This window comes from Leucoraja erinacea, chromosome 13 (assembly GCF_028641065.1).
Source record: "Leucoraja erinacea ecotype New England chromosome 13, Leri_hhj_1, whole genome shotgun sequence".
NCBI classification, from domain to species: Eukaryota; Metazoa; Chordata; class Chondrichthyes; order Rajiformes; family Rajidae; genus Leucoraja; species Leucoraja erinaceus.
Window position 1 is genome coordinate 51,769,089 of NC_073389.1, and position 17,931 is coordinate 51,787,019.

Below are 17,931 nucleotides of genomic sequence, written 5' to 3' on the forward strand. Positions count from 1 at the left end.
CAGCAGGCTAGGACTTTATACCTTGGAGTGCTGGAGGATGAGGGGTGATCTTTTCGAGGTGTACAAAATCATGAGAGAGCAAATGTACAGTTTAGTTTAGAGATACAGCACAGAAACAGGCCCTTCGGCCCACCGGGTCCAAGCCGACCAACGATCCCCGCACATTAACACTATCCTACAAACGCCGCACAGACAGTACCTGCAGTCGGGCTCGAACCCGGGTCTCTGGCGCTGCGAGGCAGCAGCTCTACCGCTGCGCAACCGCGCCGTCCTTGGGAAGCGGGAGGGTACCAGAGGGTTTTCCTGGAGCAAACCCACCTAGTCACAGGGAAAACTGGCAAACTCCACACAGACAGCACCCAGAGTCGGGATCGATCCTGGTTCCCTGGCGCTGTGAAGCAGCAGCTCTACTAGTTGGGCCACCGTGATTGCCCTGGGGCTGGCATGGTGTGGGTGGGCAGAAGGGCCCGTTCCCACGCTGTACCTCTAAAGGCATCACGGTCGCTGGTGTCACCCTGTGAGCCGACCAAGTCCACGCCGACCATCCTCTTCCCTCCCCCACCCCCCACCCCCCACCCCAATCGTCCTGAAGAAGTAGCGTCCCGAACAAAGATCCTGTAGCAAGCACGATAGATCACTCGACGAAAGGTCATGGGTAATTTTCTGCCCCATTCCCGTAACCGGCTTCCGTGATCTGCACCAAAGATCCCGTAGCGGAGCAAAAATACTAGTGTGTAGACGGAAACCGGTTACGGAAACACCCTCGTAAAAATAAAAGTTCTTTGGTAAAAATCTTCTCCTTATTTTCAGAATTATCATTTATTAACACAAACTGTTCCCCCGCAACGTTGATTACACTGCGAGTCGGGTCGGGTTACGGAAATGGATGGAAAAAAAGGCCCACGTTCCGCTCTGTTGCGTACTACACGTCAGCCCGTTGCATTTAGATGGAGTGGTCTATCTTGCTCCGCGATAGGATCTTTGGTCCCGACCGTCCACCTTCTCTCTCTCTCTCCTCCCCAGTGCCGCCGGCCACGCCCACGTGCAAGGTGCCGAGCTCGGCGATGTCCGGATCGACGGTGGAGCTGGTGTGCAAGGAGAGTGAGGGCTCACCCCCCTCCGTCTACACCTGGTACAAGGACAACGTGGTCCTCATGGACGTCTCGGCCAAGGATTCCACCGCAAACAACGTCTCGTACACCCTGAACCGCAGCGCCGGCACTCTGGTGAGTCAACGATGCTGCCTGGCAAACAATAGACAATAGACACCAGGTGCAGGAGTAGGCCATTCGGCCCTTCGAGCCAGCACCACCATTCAATGTGATCATGGCTGATCATCCCCAATCAGTACCCCGTTCCTGCCTTCTCCCCATATCCCCTTACTCCGCTATCTTTAAGAGCCCTATCTAGCTCTCTCTCTTGAAAGCATCCAGAGAACTGGCCTCCACCGCCTTCTGAGGCAGAGAATTCCACAGACTCACCACTCCCTGTGTGAAAAGGTGTTTCCTTGTCTCCGTTCTAAATGGCTTACTCCTTATTCTTAAACTGTGTGTGGCCCCTGGTTTTGGACTCCACCAACATCGGGAACATGTTTCCTGCCTCTAGCGTGTCCAAATCCTTAACAACTTATGTTTCAATGAAATCCCCTCTCATCCTACTAAACTCCAGAGTGTACAAGCCCAGCTGCTCCATTCTCTCAGCATATGACAGTCCCGCCAGCCCGGGAATTAACCTTGTAAACCTATGCTGCACTCCCTCAATAGCAAGAAACACCATAACCTATCCTCCTTTCTCTGCTTCCTTTTAGTTTTGCGTTCAGTTTTTAGTTTGATTTTTCATTTGGATTTTAGTTTAGTGTTTACCATTTTACTGCAGCTTTGGAGTCCAGCGTTTCGTCTAGTTTTTAGTCTAGCCTTTGGCCTGGCTTTTAGTTCAGCTTTTCGTTTTTAGTTTAGGATTTTAGTGTAGGTTTAACTGGGATACACACACTGGGGACAATTTACAATTTTACTGAAGCCAATTCAACTACAAACCCCTGCGTCTTTGGAGTGCAGGAGGGAACCGGAGCACACGGAAAAAACCCACGCTGGTCACGGGGAGAACGTACAAACTCCGTACAGACGGCACCCGTAGTCAGGATCGAACCCGGGTCTCTGGCGCTGTGAGGCAGCGACTCTACCGCTGCGCCACCATGCCTCGCAAGGCTGAGAGACTCGGGAGTGAATAGTCGCACTTTCTGCTGTTAAAAAAGCGATGATTTCCTGTCTGTCTGTATTTGGTCTGTGCTGGGCGTCCGTCTGTGCCGGGCGTCTGTCTGTGTCTGGTCAGTGCTGTGCATCTGTCTCTGTCTGCGCCGGGCATCTGTCTGTGTCTGATCTGCACTGGGTGTCTGGTCTGCTTCGTGTGTCTGTCCGTGCATGGTCGGTGCCGTGCGCGTGTCTCTGTCTGTGACTGCGTCTGGTGTCCGTCTGGTCTGCACTGGGTGTCTGGTCTGTGCCGGGTCTGCGTCTGTCTGTATCTGGTCTGTGCCGGGTCTGCGTCTGTCTGTGTCTACTCGGTGCCGGGCGCCCGTCTGTGCGGTGCATCTGTCTGTATCTGGTCTGTGCCGAGTCTGCGTCTGTCTGTGTCTGGTCTGTGCCGGGTCTGCGTCTGTCTGTGTCTGGTCTGTGCCGGGTCTGCGTCTGTCTGTATCTGGTCTGTGCCGGGTCTGCGTCTGTCTGTGTCTGTGCCGGGTCTGCGTCTGTCTGTGTCTACCCGGTGCCGGGCGCCCGTCTGTGCGGTGCATCTGTCTGACTGCGTTCCCCTCTTGCGTCGCCAGAGGTTTAACCCGGTGAGGAAGAGCAACAGCGGCACCTACTACTGCGAGGCCCACAACAAGGTGGGGCGGTCAGAGCGATGCTCCCTCAAGTTCATGCAGATCAGTGAGTGTGGCTGCAGCGGGCGCAGTGGCAGGGCAGCGCTGCACTGGTGGTGGGAGGGGGGAGTGATGCATTGGTGGTGGGAGTGGGGAAATGCTGCATTGTTGGTGGGAGTGGGGGGATGCTGCAGTGGGGAAATGCTGCATTGTTGGTGGGAGTGGGGGGATGCTGCATTGTTGGTGGGGGAGGGGAGTGCCTCATTCTTGGAGGGAGGGGGGAGAGTGCTGCTTTGTTGGTGAGGGTGTGTGTCTTTGTTTGCGGGGGAGGTTGCACTGTTAGGGGGTGCATGGAGGGGGGGAGCACTGTGCTGTGGGCGGAGGGAGAGTAGAGAGCGCTGTGCAGCAAGGAACTGCAGGTGCTGGTTTAAACCGAAGATAGACACAAAATAACTCAGCGGGACAGGCAGCATCTCTGGTGAGAAGGAATGGGCGACGTTCTGAAGAAGGGGACTCGACCCGAAACGTCACCTCTTCAGAGACGCCGCCTGCCCTGCTGAGTTACCCCAGCTCCATCTAATGTTGACTTCCACCCACCCTGGTCACGGCAAACACAGAGATTCTGCCTCGGCGAGATTCAAGCAGTCTCCAGGTTTCAGTTTGGGCTAGAGACACAGCGCAGAGACGGGCTCTGAGTCCGCACCGACCAGCGATCACTGACGGAAGAAGGGTCTCGACCCGAAACGTCACCCATTCCTTCTCTCCAGAGAGCGGAGCCCTGCATTGGCCTACTTCTGTTCCCATCACTTACGAGGGGGGGAGTGGTAGTGGAGAGAACAGGGACTGGTGTTCTTGCTGTTCAAGGCACTAGAATAGTCGCGATGGGCCGAGTGGTCGCCTGGGGGGGGGGGGGGGGGGGGGGGGGGGGGGGGGGGTAGGTAGGGAGTGCGTCCGCGATGTTCATTGACCCTCTCCTCACTCACAGGCGACCTGGATGTGACTGCGATCGTCATTGCCGTGGTAACCATCACCCTGGTGCTGCTGCTGTGTGCGGCCTGGGCCTGTGTTACGCCTGCAGGAGGGGCTACCTGGGCAGTGAGTACCCCCCCCCCCCCCCCCCCCGAACCGAACAACTCCCCCACCCCCCTCCACTCCCCTGAAGGGGCTACCTCAGCTATGACTGTCCCCCTCCCTCTCCCCTCTACCTCAGCTGTGACCCTTCCCCTCCCCGAACCACCCTCATCCCTCCCCCTCCCCCTCACCCTCCTCCTCCCCCCTCACATCACCCACCCCCCCACTCCCTGGGCCTGTGCTATGCCTGCAGGAGGGGCTATCTCGGCAGTGAGTGCCCTTCCCTTCACCACCCACCTCCCCTCCTTTCAATATTTGCATTATACTGCTCCAGAGATCTAGAATTATGTACGCGATTCACCACCCTCGTGTTGTTCTTGCATCGGATATTAATCCTGTCTCCCTTTCTCTCCACAGAGAGACGATCGGCCAAGTAAGTATAAAACTCTGGTGGGAGGGACAGTGGGAGGGGGAGAAGTACAGAGGGATAGTGGGAGAGAGGCAGAGAATGAATGAGGGACACTTCTTGTCATTTGTTTCTTACTTAAAACAGTAGGCACACTGGACGTTGCAGAAATTCCATGATCATTAACCTTCTGACGCTCACTTAAAATCGACAGCTCTTTGGGGGTTGGTTAAAATCGTAAAATAATCCAAACGCTGAAATTGTAGGATGACTTTGGAGTGTAGTTAGGAAGTGGAGGGGAAGGGAGGGGGGGAGGGGGGGGGAGAGGGGGAAGTGGAGGGGGGGGGGGGAGGGGAGGAGGGAAGGGGGAAGGGGGAGGGGGTGGAGGGGGGAGAGGGGGAAGTGGAGGGGGAAGTGGAGGGGGGGGAGGGGGAGGAGGGGAGAGGAGGGGGAAGTGGAGGGGGGAAAGGGGGAAAGGGAGGGGGGAAAGGGGAAAGTGGAGGGGGGAAAGGGGAAAGTGGAGGGGGGAGAGGAGGGTGGAGGAGGGGGGAGAGGGGGAAGTGGAGGGGGGAAGTGGAGGAGGGGGAGGGAGGAAAGTGGAGGGGGGGGGGGAGGGAGAAGGGGAAGGGAGGGGGGGAGGGGGAAGTGGAGGGGGAAGGAGGGGGAAGGGAGGGGGGAGAAAGTGGAGGGGGGGGGAAAAGTGGAGGGGGGGGAAGTGGAGGGGGAGAGGGGGAAGGGGAGAGGGAGAGGGGGAGGAGGGGGAGAGGGGGAAGTGGAGGGGAGGAGGAGAGGGGGAGTGGTGGGGGGGGGAGGGTAGAGGAAGGGAGGAGGGGAGGGGAAGTGGACGGGGAGGGGAGGGGGGAGAGGGGGAAAGGGGAGGGGGGGAGGGAGAGGGGGGAGTGGAGGAGAGGGGAAGGGGGGGGGGTGATGGGGAAGTGGAGGGGGAAGAGCAGCAAGTTGGAGGGAAAGAACAGGAAGTTATGGGGGGAGACCAGAAAGATCCTATTCCCCTTAGAGCGATCCGTGATGAGGGAGGGTAGAGAGTTTCGTTCATCCGTGGGTAGTGAGTTGAGTAGTAAATATCTCACTCAAGCAGGCTCGTGGGGTGATACAGTGTGGAAACAGGCCCTTCGGCCCAACTTGCCCACACCGCCCAACATGTCCCAGCTACACTCGTCCCACCTGTCTGCGCTTGGACCATATCCCTCCAAACCTGTCCTATCCATGCGCCTGTCCAAATATCTCTTAAATGTTGCGATAGTCCCAGCCTCAACTACCCCCTCTGGCAGCTTGTTCCATACACCCACCATCCTTTGTGTGAAAAAATTACCCCTCGGGATCCTATTAAATTTTTTCCCCTTCACCTTAAACCTATGTCCTCTGGTTCTCGGTTCCCCTGCTCTGGGCAAGAGACTCTGTGCATCTACCCGATCTATTCCACTCATGATTTTACACACCTCTATAAGATCACCCCTCATCCTCCTGCGCTCCAAGGAATAGAGTGCCAGCCTGCTCAACCTCTCCCTATAGCTCAGACCAATCTAGTCCCAGCAACATCCTCGTAAATCTTCTCTGTACCCTTTCCAGCTCGTCAACATATTTCCTATAACCAGAACTGAACATAATACTCTGAAGTCTGAAGAAGGGTCTCGACCCGAAACGCACCCATTCCTTCTCTCCAGAGATGCTGCCTGTCCCACTGAGTTACTCCAGCATTTTGTGTCTATCTTTGGTTTAAACCAGCATCTGCAGTTCCTTCTCACACAGCACTAACCAAGTGTGGCCTCACCAATTTCTTCTACAACTGCAACATGACCTTCCAATTTCTATACTCAATACTGATGAAGGCCAATGTGCCAAAAGCCTTTTTGATCGACCTGTGACTCCACTTTCAAGGAACTATGTTCCACGCGGTCACAGGGAGAACGTCCAAACTCCGTACGGACAAGCACCCGTAGTCAGGATCGAACCCGGGTCTCATAAGGTCATGAGGAATAGTAGAATTCGGCCATTAGGCACATCAAGTCTACTCCGCCATTCAATTATGACTGATCTATCACACTTTCCTAACCCAATTCTCCTGCCTTCTCCCCATAACCTCTGGCGCTGTGATGAAGCAACTCTACCGCTGTGCCACCGTGCCGCTCACGGCTAGTGTTTATTGCCTCTCCCCCTGCCATCCTCTGCCATTGACCCCCCCCCTTACACTGGGTCGTGCTCACACTCTCTCTCTCTCTCTCTCCCCCCGCAGGTCCAATGCAGCCACTCGCACCAACACCCCTCCTGCGGCTGAGGTAAGTGTGAAATAGTTCGACGTGCGCGGGTCAGCATCGTGGCGCGAAACGCTGGCGACTCGGCCCGACGCATTCTTCCCGATCGCTGGCCGTGCAGGTCTCGCGCTGGCTCACCCTCGCTCTGCCCCCTCCCGCCACTGTGGCGCAGCTGGTATAGCTGCCACATCGCAGCGCCAGAGACCCCGGTTCGGTCCCGACCTTGGGTCTGAATCGTGCGTGGAGTATGCACGTTCTCCAAGTGACTGAGAGTGTTGCCAGTCGGCAGAAAGACTATACTTGTACATGATTACAATTAAACCACCCACAATGTACAGGTACACCATATACGGGGAATAACGTTTAATGCAAGATTAAAGGGCCTGTCCCACTTTCACGAGGTAATTCACGAATTCTCCCGTGTTTTCCCCTTGATTCAAACTCGCAGAATGTTTGTAACGAGTCCGTAGGAGTCCGTAGATATATCGTAGCGGCTCGTTATGCCAGCCGTAGGTACTCATGGCATAAGGTGAGTCGGGACGTTTTTTCCAGCCCGATAAAAATGTCCACAAGTAAAAAAAAAATGGTCGGGATGAAAGAAATTGCAACTTTTTACTGGTAAGGAGGTCATCGAAATAGTTGTGGGAATTCGTAGACGTATTCGTCGGAGTTCGTGAACATAGTCGTGGAAGGTCGTAGGAGTTCGTAGATTACCACGATCATGATTTTTTTTTTTAGGTCCTTTAAACTCGGCAGAGGTTTTGAATTAAGTCGTGAAAGGACTAACAGGCCCTTTAGTCCAGTGAAGTCTGATCAAAGATCGTCCGAGGGTCTTCCGATAAGGAGGATGGGAGGTCAGGACCACTCTCTAGCTGGTGATAGGATGGTTCAGTTGCCTGATAACAGCTGGGAAGAAACTGTCCCTGAACGTGGAGGTGTGCGTTTTCACACTTCTGCACCTCTTGCCTGATGGGAGAGGGGAGTGTGCAGGGTGCGACTTGTCCTTGTACATGCTGCTGGCCTTGCCGAGGCAGCGTGAAGCGTAGATGGAGGCAAGGAAAGGGAAGTTTGTTTTGCTTGATGGCGTGGGCTGCGTCTGCAACTTGCTGCGGTCTTTGTAGTGTTCACGGGCGTTTATTTGTCTTCCTCAGCGACACAGCCGGTTTACAAGAATGATCCCAGGAATGAGTGGGTTATCCGATGATGAGCGTTTTGTCGGCACTGGGCCTGTACTCGCTGGAGTTTAGAAGAATGAGGGGGGACCTCATAAAAATGTACAGAATAATGAAAGGCTTGGATAGAGTGGATGTGGAGAGGATGTTTCCACTAGTGGGAGAGTATAGGACTAGAGGTCATAGCCTCAGAATTAAAGGACGTTCTTTTAGGAAGGAGATGAGGAGAAATTTCTTTAGAGGGTGGAATCCTTTGCCACAGGAGGATATGGAGGCCAAGTCAGTGGATATTTTTCAGGCAGAGATAGATAGATTCTTGATTTGAACGGGGATCAGAGGTTGTGGGGAGAAGGCAGGAAAATGGGGTTAGGGGGGGATTAGGGGGGTAGAGATAGATCAGCCATGATTGGACGGCGGAGTAGACTTGATGGGCCGAATGGCCTAATTTATGGCCTACTACTGGGCCTACTCCCGGGGTCCTTATGACCTTGTATCCCACGTGTAAGATGGCTGCCTTTAAACTGGACCCTCTCTGCTTCATTGTCCCCACAGGACTTCAAACACACCAAGTCTTTTGTCATCTGACGGCAAATGAAGAACGGCACGTCGGTGAAGAATTCCGAAACCACTTCTCCAATCCCTAAAGAATATTGTATTTTGGACAAGGGGGGGTGGGGGGGGGGGGTGAGTAGATGTTGAGTTTGTTCCTTCGATTCCTGTCTTTGACATCTCCCTGAATTCCTTCCTTGTACCTTTTAATGGCTGTGCCTTCAGCTGCCGGTGCCCAGAGGTGGAGACTTTCCCTCTTGGTACCAACAAAAACCTGCCCGAAAACCTTGTCTGCTTCATCGCCGGCCCCTGTCACGCCACGCTCGCCCATTGTACCGTAAGGTATTGTCCGACTGTTTACAATATTAGTGGCCAACTAGCTTATGCACATACTTGGCTGTTGACACTGACAGGAATAAAAAATTTTTTAAAAAAAAGATGCAATGTTGACTTTGATGCGCAGGAAGGAACTGCAGGTGCTGGCTTAAACTGAAGATAGACACCAAATGCTGGAGTAACTCAGCGGGACAAAACATCTCTGGAGGGAAGGAATGGGGTGACGTTGGTTCTCGATCCGAAAAACGTCACCCACTCCTTCTCTCCAGAGACGTTGCCCGCCCCGCTGAGTTACTCCACGATCTTGTGTCCATCGGACGTTGACCCTCACGGCACACGGAGGATCTGCCTCGCCGATTTTCAAGCAGTCTCCAGGTTTCAGTTTGGTTTCGAGACACAGCGCGGAAACAGGCCCTCTCCAACTTTACACTTCAGAGATACAGAGTGGGAACAGGCTTGAGTCAGCACCGACCAGCGATCACCCACTATACAAGGTCTATCCTGCACACTAGAGACAATTAACCTCCAATCCTGTCGCAAAGGACTGCTGATGCTGGTTTATACCGAATATAGACACAAAATGGTGGGGTAACTCAGCTGGTCAGGCAGCATCTCTGGAGAAAAGGAATAGGTGCCATTTTGGGTCTGAAGAAGGTCCTTTACTCGAAACGCCGCCTATTTTCTCTCTAGAGATGCTGCCAGCATTTTGAGTTACTCCAGCATTTTGTGTCCACCTATAAACTTGTACTTCTTTGAGTGGGGAGAGTGGGAGGAAATAGGAGCACCCGGGGATAACCCACGCGGGTCGCAGGAGAACGTACAGACAGCGCCCGTAGTCAGGATTGAACCATGTTCTCCAGAGACGCTGCCTGACCAGCTGAGTCACTCCAGCACTTTGTGTCCTTTGACCACACTGCGATATTCCCTAAACCAGGGGTCGGCAACTTACGGCCCCCGGGCCGAATGCGGCCCGTAACCCAAAATCATCCGGCCCCCGCAGGCGTTGTTTTTTTCCCAGTGATTATCCGGCCCACAGACTTCCATCATCTCCGGTACCTCCCGGGCCCGAGGCTGCGGCGTCCAGGCGCGGTGACGCAAGGCGTAAGGAGGCCTGTGCTGGGGGCGCAATGGCGGAGCTGCCAAGCGCGGCCGAGCACCGACTGTACCGCATCCTGCGCAATGGCGCCAGCACGGCCGCGCACCTTCTGTGACCCGGGGCGGGATCCATGTGATAGATGTGGCCCGCCATCCGCTCACAGACATGCGTCCCGGCCCCCTATGCAGAATAAGGTTGCCGATCCCTGCCCTAAACGGTGCATAAGAAATATATATCTTTCTTTTTTAAATAGCAAAATAAAATGGTAAGAAAGCTGGTGAGAGGCAAGATTGTGATGTTCATAAATGATAAGAGAATTAGGCCATTCGGCCCACTCTGCCATTCAATCATGGCTGGTCTATCTCTTCCCCCCATTCTCCTGCCTTCTCCCCGTAGCCCCTGGCACCCTTTCCAAAGCCTCCACACCCTTCCTGTATTGGGGGGCACCGGAACTGCATGTAATACTCCAAATGCTCTGTTCCACTGCCTGTTCATGATCACCAATATCTCACCACGCATAAGTTCCTGATTTCTATTTACATGGCGATTTTCTCCACTGCCAGAAATTATACAGATGTGATTTATTATTGACTTTTAAGTCTCCCATTTGTATTTACAGAAAACCATGAGATTGTGCAATGGTCTTTGAGTGCATCAGTATGAGAAAGATTAGTAAGATGGCCTAGGAACAGAACAGAACAGTCCCAGCGCAGCAGTAGAGTTGCTGCCTCACAGCGCCAGAGACCCGGGTTCGATCCTGACTACGGGTGCTGCCTGTACGGAGTTTGCACGTTCTCCCCGTGACCAGCGTGGGTCTTCCCTTGGTGCTCTGGTTTCCTCCCACACTCCAAAGACGTGCAGGTTTGTAGGTTGATTTGGCTTCATTAAAAATTGTAAATTGTCCCCAGTGTGTGTAGGATAGTATTAGTGTGCGGGGATCGCTGGTCGGCGCGGACTCGGTGGGCCGAAGGGCCTGATTCCGCACTGTCTCTCTAAACTAAACTTCTTCTTCTTGCGTAAGGTATGCGCAGCCTAAAGTTGTAAGTCAAGTTGTTCTATTTAATGGTAGACAAAATTGCTGGAGAAACTCAGCGGGTGCGGCAGCATGTATGGAGCGAAGGAAATAGACAACGTTTCGGCCCGAAACGTTGCCTATTTCCTTTGCTCCATAGATGCCGAGTTTCTCCAGCAATTTTGTCTACCTTCGATTCTCCAGCATCTGCAGTTCCTTCTTGAACATTGTTCCATTGAATCTTGTTTGTGATATCTGGATGATTGCATTAGTCGAAACCAGGCGGACCACGTGAAGGTTGCAACCTCCCACCCATCTAAACTAACACTAAGCCAAAAGAAATATCCACAGTATCAGTATTAAAAGGAATACTCGTCAGTATTTATAGGGAGACTCCCAGAATGTACCACTATTTCCAGGGGGGGGGGGGGGGGGGGGGGGGCGCTTTGCAAATTTAAAGGGAAAATCCCTCAGAAGTGTCAGTATTTGCACGCAGGTCCCCAGGATGAAGCGCGATTTGATTTATTCAGTACAAGAGAGCTCGGATATATGCAAGTACATACAGGAGGATTGTCAGTATTTACAGAGGTACCCACACTGCAGAATTCAAATGTTTCTTCTCTGAATCCTTCAACAAAGTGCCTGCCTTGTATATTTCCCGCATTTTCTCCTTTTGATTGTATTAAATAAAAAGTATTTGAATGCAAGCGCCAGTTTTAGGTGTTTTGGGCTGCGTAACTTGAAAATGAAGTAAATTATGTTGCTGTGCATAGTACCTAACAGTATTTTTTAAAAAGGTAATGTAAAGCACCTCTTGCAATTTTAACAATGTTTATCTGCTAATCACTTAACTCATCAAGTTGACTTTTAAACCTACTGTACCATTTGACACGTTTTTTTCTAACACAAATTAAACTGTATGTGGAACTTGGTGATTGTGTGAAGATATTGCCTCCAAATGCAGCTACATTTTCGGTCAAGGGTCTTGAGAGGGCAGGGAAGTAGGCCATTCAGCCCATCAGCTTTATACTGGTTCCCAGCAGAGCTAGTGCCATCATTTAATCATAACTCCCCCCCCCACCACCAACTTCCCTTTTTCTTTTTGCTGGAGATGCGGGAAGAAATCCAAAGGGTCCAGGAGGAAACTCACATGGAGTCGTAGATGTTGGAATCTCGAACAGAATACAAAGGGCAACACGGTGGCGCAGCGGTAGAGCTGCTGCCTCACAGCGCCAGAGACCCGGGTTTCATTGCCACAGAAGGCTGTGGAGACCCATTCAATGGCTATTTTTAAGGCGGAGATAGATTCGTGATTAGTATATGTTTCGGGGGAATGGGGTTAGGAGGGAGAGATAGATCAGCCATGATTGAATGGCAGACTAGACCCGATGGGCCGAATGATCTAATTCTGCTTCTATCGCTTATGAAAGCCGATCATAGCTGGAGTTTGGTAAACACGTACAAATTAAAAATAAGGAAAGTTTTTAATCCAACAGAATTTATTAAATTACAACTTTACAGCCTCAGGAAGCATCGATGACGATCAGAGGATACATTTTCCTTCCAGAAACAAATCACTTGGTGACTTCATCAAATTTTGGTTCTAAATGAGAAATCGAAAGAGATAACTTGTAAAAATATTCAAAAGTAATTATGTTTATAACTGTACATAGAAACATAGACAATAGGTGCAGGAGTACGCCATTCGGCCCTTCGAGCCTGCACCGCCATTCAATGTGATCATGGCTGATCATCCAACTCAGTATCCCGTACCTGCCTGCTCTCCATACCCCCTGATACCTTTAGCCACAAGGGCCACATCTAACTCCCTCTTAAATATAGCCAATGAACTGGCCTCAAATACATTCTGTGGCAGAGAATTCCACAGATTCACCACTCTCTGTTTTTCTCATCTCGGTCCTAAAAGATTTCCCCCTTATCCTTAAACTGTGACCCCTTGTTCTGGACTTCCCCAACATCGGGAACAATCTTCCTGCATCTAGTCTGTCCAACCCCTTAAGAATTTTGTAAGTTTTTCTATAAGATCCCCCCTCAATCTTCTAAGTTCTAGCGAGTACAACCCGAGTTTATCCAGTCTTTCTTCCTATGAAAGTCCTGACATCCCAGGAATCAGTCTGGTGAACCTTCTCTGTACTCCCTCTATGGCAAGAATGTCTTTCCTCAGATTAGGAGACCAAAACTGTACGCAATACTCCAGGTGTGGTCTCACCAAGACCCTGTACAACTGCAGTAGAACCTCCCTGCTCCTATACTCAAATCCTTTTGCTATGAATGCTAACATACCATTTGCTTTCTTCACTGCCTGCTGCACCTGCATGCCTACTTTCAATGACTGGTGTACCATGACACCCAGGTCTCGTTGAATCTCCCCTTTTCCTAATCGGCCACCATTCAGATAATAGTCCACTTTCCTGTTTTTGCCACCAAAGTGGATAACATCACATTTATCCACATTATACTGCATCTGCCATGCATTTGCCCACTCACCCAGCCTACATGAGCGTCTCACGTCCGCAGATATGTCAACGTCAAGCCTTTGGCAAGATTCAAACCACAGATAGTCACACAGCATGGAAACAGGCCTTTCGGCCCAACTTGCCCGCGCTATCCAACAAGTCCCATCTATACTAGTCCCACATGTCTGTGTTTGGCCCATATCCCTCGAAGCCTGTCCTATCCACGTACCTGTCCAAATGTCTTTTAAACATTGTGAGAGCATTTTGACTCTTAGCTTCTTGAAGATGAACTGCTCAAGTTATAGGTCAGAACAAGGAACTGCAGGTGCTAGTTTACCAATTAAAAAAAGGCACAAAGTGTTGGAGTAGCTCAGCGGGTCAGGCAGCATCTCTGGAGGACATGGATAGGAGATGCTTTGGGCCAGAACCCTTCTAGAGTTAATAGTCATGTTGAGACTGAAGATGGGTCCCGACCTGAAACGTCACATATTCCATGTCCTCCAGAGATGCTGCCTGACCCGCTGAGCTACTCCAGCACTTTGTCTTTTTTTTTTTTGCTCGAGTCACATTCCTGGCAGGGGATAGGCAACATTTTATATCTAGGAGCCTGCGGAAAGCCGACAACTGAGCTCCTTCAGCCCACGGCTGGAGTCAAACCTTACCCTCAAATTTAAATTCTGGGAACTTCTCAAGGTCTCCACCGCCGTAGAATCGCCGCAACTTGGCGATCTCTTGGTCCACGTTCTTCTGGTACTCTGGGCCAGCGTCAACAACACCGCCCGCTTTCCTGCGGTCACAGGGAAAGAAGGACGCACGTCAGTTATCTTGGCGAGACAGAAAGCTGGAGTAACTCAGCGGGTCAGGCAGCAGCTCTGGAGGAAAGGAAATGGCGACGCTTTGGGTCAGGACCCTGCTTCAGACCGAGAATCGGGGAAAGGAAAACGAGAGATGTAGATGGTGATACACAGAGACATAGAACAAAGTAACAAAATTCTTAAGGGGTTGGACAGGCTAGATGCAGGAAGATTGTTCCCAATAGTGGGGAAGTCCAGAGCAAGGGGTCACAGTTTAAGGATAAGGGGGAAATCTTTTAGGAGATGTGAAAAACATTTTTCACACAGAGAGTGGTGAATCTGTGGAATTCTCTGCCACAGAAGGTAGTTGAGGCCAGTTCATTGGCTATATTTAAGAGGGAGTTAGATGTGGCCCTTGTGGCTAAAGGGATCAGGGGGTATGGAGAGGAGGCAGGTACAGGATACTGAGTTGGATGATCAGCCATGATCATTATGAATGGCGGTGCAGGCTCGAAGGGCCGAATGGCCTACTCCTGCACCTATTTTCTATGTACAGCACAGGAAGAGGCCCTTCGGCCCACAAAGTCTATGCCGAACATGATGCCCAACTCTTTAGACCAAGGGTTCCCAACCTGGGGTAAAGTTTGCCTACCTAAGGGGTAAATTGGTTGGATTTCTACATATTTTTTCTCATTGACTGACTGTGTTTGGGCATACCGGTATCTGTTCATCATTAGTTGTTCATAAATAAGTGAAATAACATTGTTATGTGCTGTTAAAGTTGCCAGGGGTAAACGGGACGAAAAAGGTTGGGAACACGTGCTTTATACCTTAGAGGTACAGTGCGGAAACAGGCCCTTCAGCCCACTGAGTCCGCACCGGCCAGCGATCACCCCTACAATAGTTCTATCCAACACAATAGGGACAATTTACAATTTTACCAAAGCCAATTAACCTACAAATCTGTATGTCTTTGGAGTGTGGGAGGAAAACAGAGCATCCGGAGAAAACCCACGCGGTTACGGGGAGAATGTACAAAGACTTTTTCCACACAGAAAGTTGTGAGTCTGTGGAATTCTCTGCCTCAGAGGGTGGTGGAGGCCGGTTCTCTGGATACGTTCAAGAGAGAGCTAGATAGGATTCTTAGAGATAGCGGAGTCAGGGGATATGGGGTCAAGGCAGGAACGGGGTACTGATTGGGGATGATCAGCCATGATCACATGCCGGCTCGAAGGGCCGACTCCTGCGTCTATTGACTGTACAGACAGCATGGTAGTAGTCAGGATCAAACCCGGGTCTCTGCTGTTGTAATAGGTGCAGCAACTCTACAGCTGCCCCACTGTGCTGCCCATCTGTGGAGGCAATGGATAGGACACACAAGGAACTGCAGGTGCTAGAGTCTTGAGCAAAACAAAGTGCAGGAGTAACTCAGTGCTTCAGGCAGCATTTGCAGAGGCAGTCTGAAGAAGGGCCCCGACCTGAAAAGTCACCTATCCATCTCCTCTAGAGGTGCTGCCTGACCCGCTGATATACTTCAGAACTTTGTGTTCCAGTAAAGGGCCTGTCCCACTGTATGAGGTAATTCAAGAGTTCTCCCGAGTTTCCCCTGATTCGAACTCGGAGAATTACGGTAATAGCCGCCCGTAGGTACTCGGGGCTCTCGTGGACATTTTTCAACATGTTGAAAAAAACTTCACAAGCTTACCGCGTTCCTCGAGTACCTGCCGTTAGCGTTACGAGCCGCTAAGAGACGTCCCGAGCTCCGACGTACCCGCCACGTACATTCTACGTGCTTACGAGTTTGATTTTTTTTTTAAACTCTGGAGAGCTCTTGGGTAAGCTCATATAGTGGGACAGGCCCTTTAGTCTTTGGAGAGAATAGATGGGAGATGGAAGCAAGAGTCACTGACATTTGGGGATAATACAAGCTCACAAAAGGCACCAGAAGCACACGAATATTTGACTTTATTTTCAGCGTCTCGCTTACTTGCTCTTGGTGTCGTAGTCACGAATCTTGTCCAAGAAGAGCTTCTGTATTGGGTCGAGGTTCTTGGTCTTGTTAAACACGACGGCTGTGAAGCCGATGTTTCGCTGAATCTGAAGCGAGAGTGCAGACCGCGCGGCGGCCGAAAACCGAAAGAGGCTTTGCAGAATCATGGCGGCTTGACGGAGCTCGGTCCCAGTTCACTCGCACTGTCGAAAGCAACACAAGATACCACGTTTTACCGGAATGCATCACAGCACGATGTGAGAACAGCTCCAGCCAAGACCGCATGAAATTGCAGAGAATTGCGGACGCAGCCTGGACCACTGCAAACCAACCTCCCTTCCATTGGCTCCATCTCCATTAAACGCTGCCTTGGCAAGGCCAGCAGCATAATCAAGGACCAGTCTCTTCCCAAATCACTCCCTCTTCTCCCCTCTCCCTTCTGGTAACTGAGGTACAGAAGCGTGAAAGAGAAGCACACCTCCAGATTCAGGGACAATTTCTTCCCAGCTGTTATTAGGCAACGGAACCATCTTATCACCAACTAGAGAGCAGTCCTGACCTCCCACCTACCTCATTGACGAACCTTTAACTATCTTTAATTGGACTTTATCATGCACTAAACATTATTCCCTTTATCCTGCATCTGTACACTGGACGGCTCGATTGCAATGTGTATGAAGGAACTGCAGATGCTGGTTTAGACAGAAGATAGACACAAAATGCTGGAATAACTCAGGCAGCATCTCTGGAGAGAAGGGATGGGTGACGTTTCGGGTCGAGACCCTTCTTCAGTCAGAAAAATGGGGAGTTACTCCGGCATTTGGTGTCTGGGCGCGATTGTGATCCTTTCCATTGACAGGATAGCATGCAACGAAAATCTCATCACGTAATTAGTCAGGTGCCGTGTAGGTTTGACATGTTTCTACCGCCTCTGACCTTTCCAACATCAGGATCTAAATCCCTCACACAATTCCCCACTGATCCTTGGACTAATGTCCAAGGGTGAGACACCATTCCTGGTCATCCTGATGGGTCTCACATAATTTCAACGCAGTTCTAAACAGGATATAGACAAGACGTGGGTGATGGGACAGTAAATGCGCATGGCAAAGCAAAGCCACTGAAGACAACTGCGTGTCTCAAACAATTAATCATTTTATCATGTCCTGCTCTTGATACAAATTCCTTGAACATGATAAGTGTCCTCCCACGAAAACACAAGACACCACTTTACAAACCTCAAAATCAATTCAAAACTTTTGCACATAGATTAACAGAATCATTTCTCCTATATTCCGCCCCCCCCCGGTTCAGATACGTGATAAAGGGAATAACATGAATAACGTTTTGAAACATCGAAAATAGGTGCAGGAGGCCATTCGGCACCGCCATTCATTGTGATCATGGCTGATCGCCCCCAATCAATAACCCGTGCCTGCCTTCTCCCCATATCCCTTGACTCCACTAGCCCCTAGAGCTCTATCTAACTCACTTAAATCCATCGAATGATTTGGCCTCCACTGCCCACTGTGGCAGGGAATTCCACAAATTCACAACTCTCTGGGTGAAAAAGTTTTTTCTCACCTCAGTCCTAAATGGCCTCCCCTTTATTCTTAGACTGTTGACCCTGGTTCTGGACTCGCCCAACATTAGGAATACTTTTCTGCCTAGCCTGCCCAGTCCTTCTATAATTATGTTTCCACGCATCCTTCTGAACTCCAGTGAATACAAGCCTAGTCTTTTCAATCTTTCCTCATATGGCAGTCCCGCCATCCCAGGGATCAATCTCGTGAACCTACGCTGCACTGCCTCAATCACAAGGATGTCCTTCCTCAAATTAGGAGACCAAAACTGTACGCAATACTCCAGATATGGTCTCACCAGAGCCCTATACAACTGCAGAA

At 51.0% G+C, this 17,931-nt stretch overlaps 2 protein-coding genes across 2 annotated transcripts in view; one reads left to right on the forward strand and one right to left on the reverse strand.

The window, feature by feature from the left end:
- The window catches only part of jam2a (junctional adhesion molecule 2a), a 43,986-nt gene extending 32,288 nt beyond the window's left edge, over positions 1-11,698 (forward strand). The window contains 7 exon segments of the mRNA XM_055645235.1: positions 1,024-1,226; positions 2,819-2,921; positions 3,840-3,901; positions 3,904-3,949; positions 4,343-4,358; positions 6,583-6,625; positions 8,326-11,698. Of these exon segments, the coding sequence (XP_055501210.1) occupies positions 1,024-1,226; positions 2,819-2,921; positions 3,840-3,901; positions 3,904-3,949; positions 4,343-4,358; positions 6,583-6,625; positions 8,326-8,358 (506 nt within the window). The 3' untranslated portion in view covers positions 8,359-11,698.
- Positions 11,699-12,247: 549 nt separating this feature from the next.
- On the reverse strand, positions 12,248-16,230 carry atp5pf (ATP synthase peripheral stalk subunit F6). Its single transcript, XM_055645236.1, has 3 exons — positions 16,025-16,230; positions 13,906-14,030; positions 12,248-12,369 (listed from the first exon to the last, which is right to left on the reverse strand). The coding sequence occupies exons 1-3, from the start codon at positions 16,192-16,194 to the stop codon at positions 12,341-12,343; spliced, it is 324 nt and encodes a 107-aa protein (XP_055501211.1). The 5' UTR covers positions 16,195-16,230; the 3' UTR covers positions 12,248-12,340.
- Between the last annotated feature and the right edge of the window lie 1,701 nt (positions 16,231-17,931).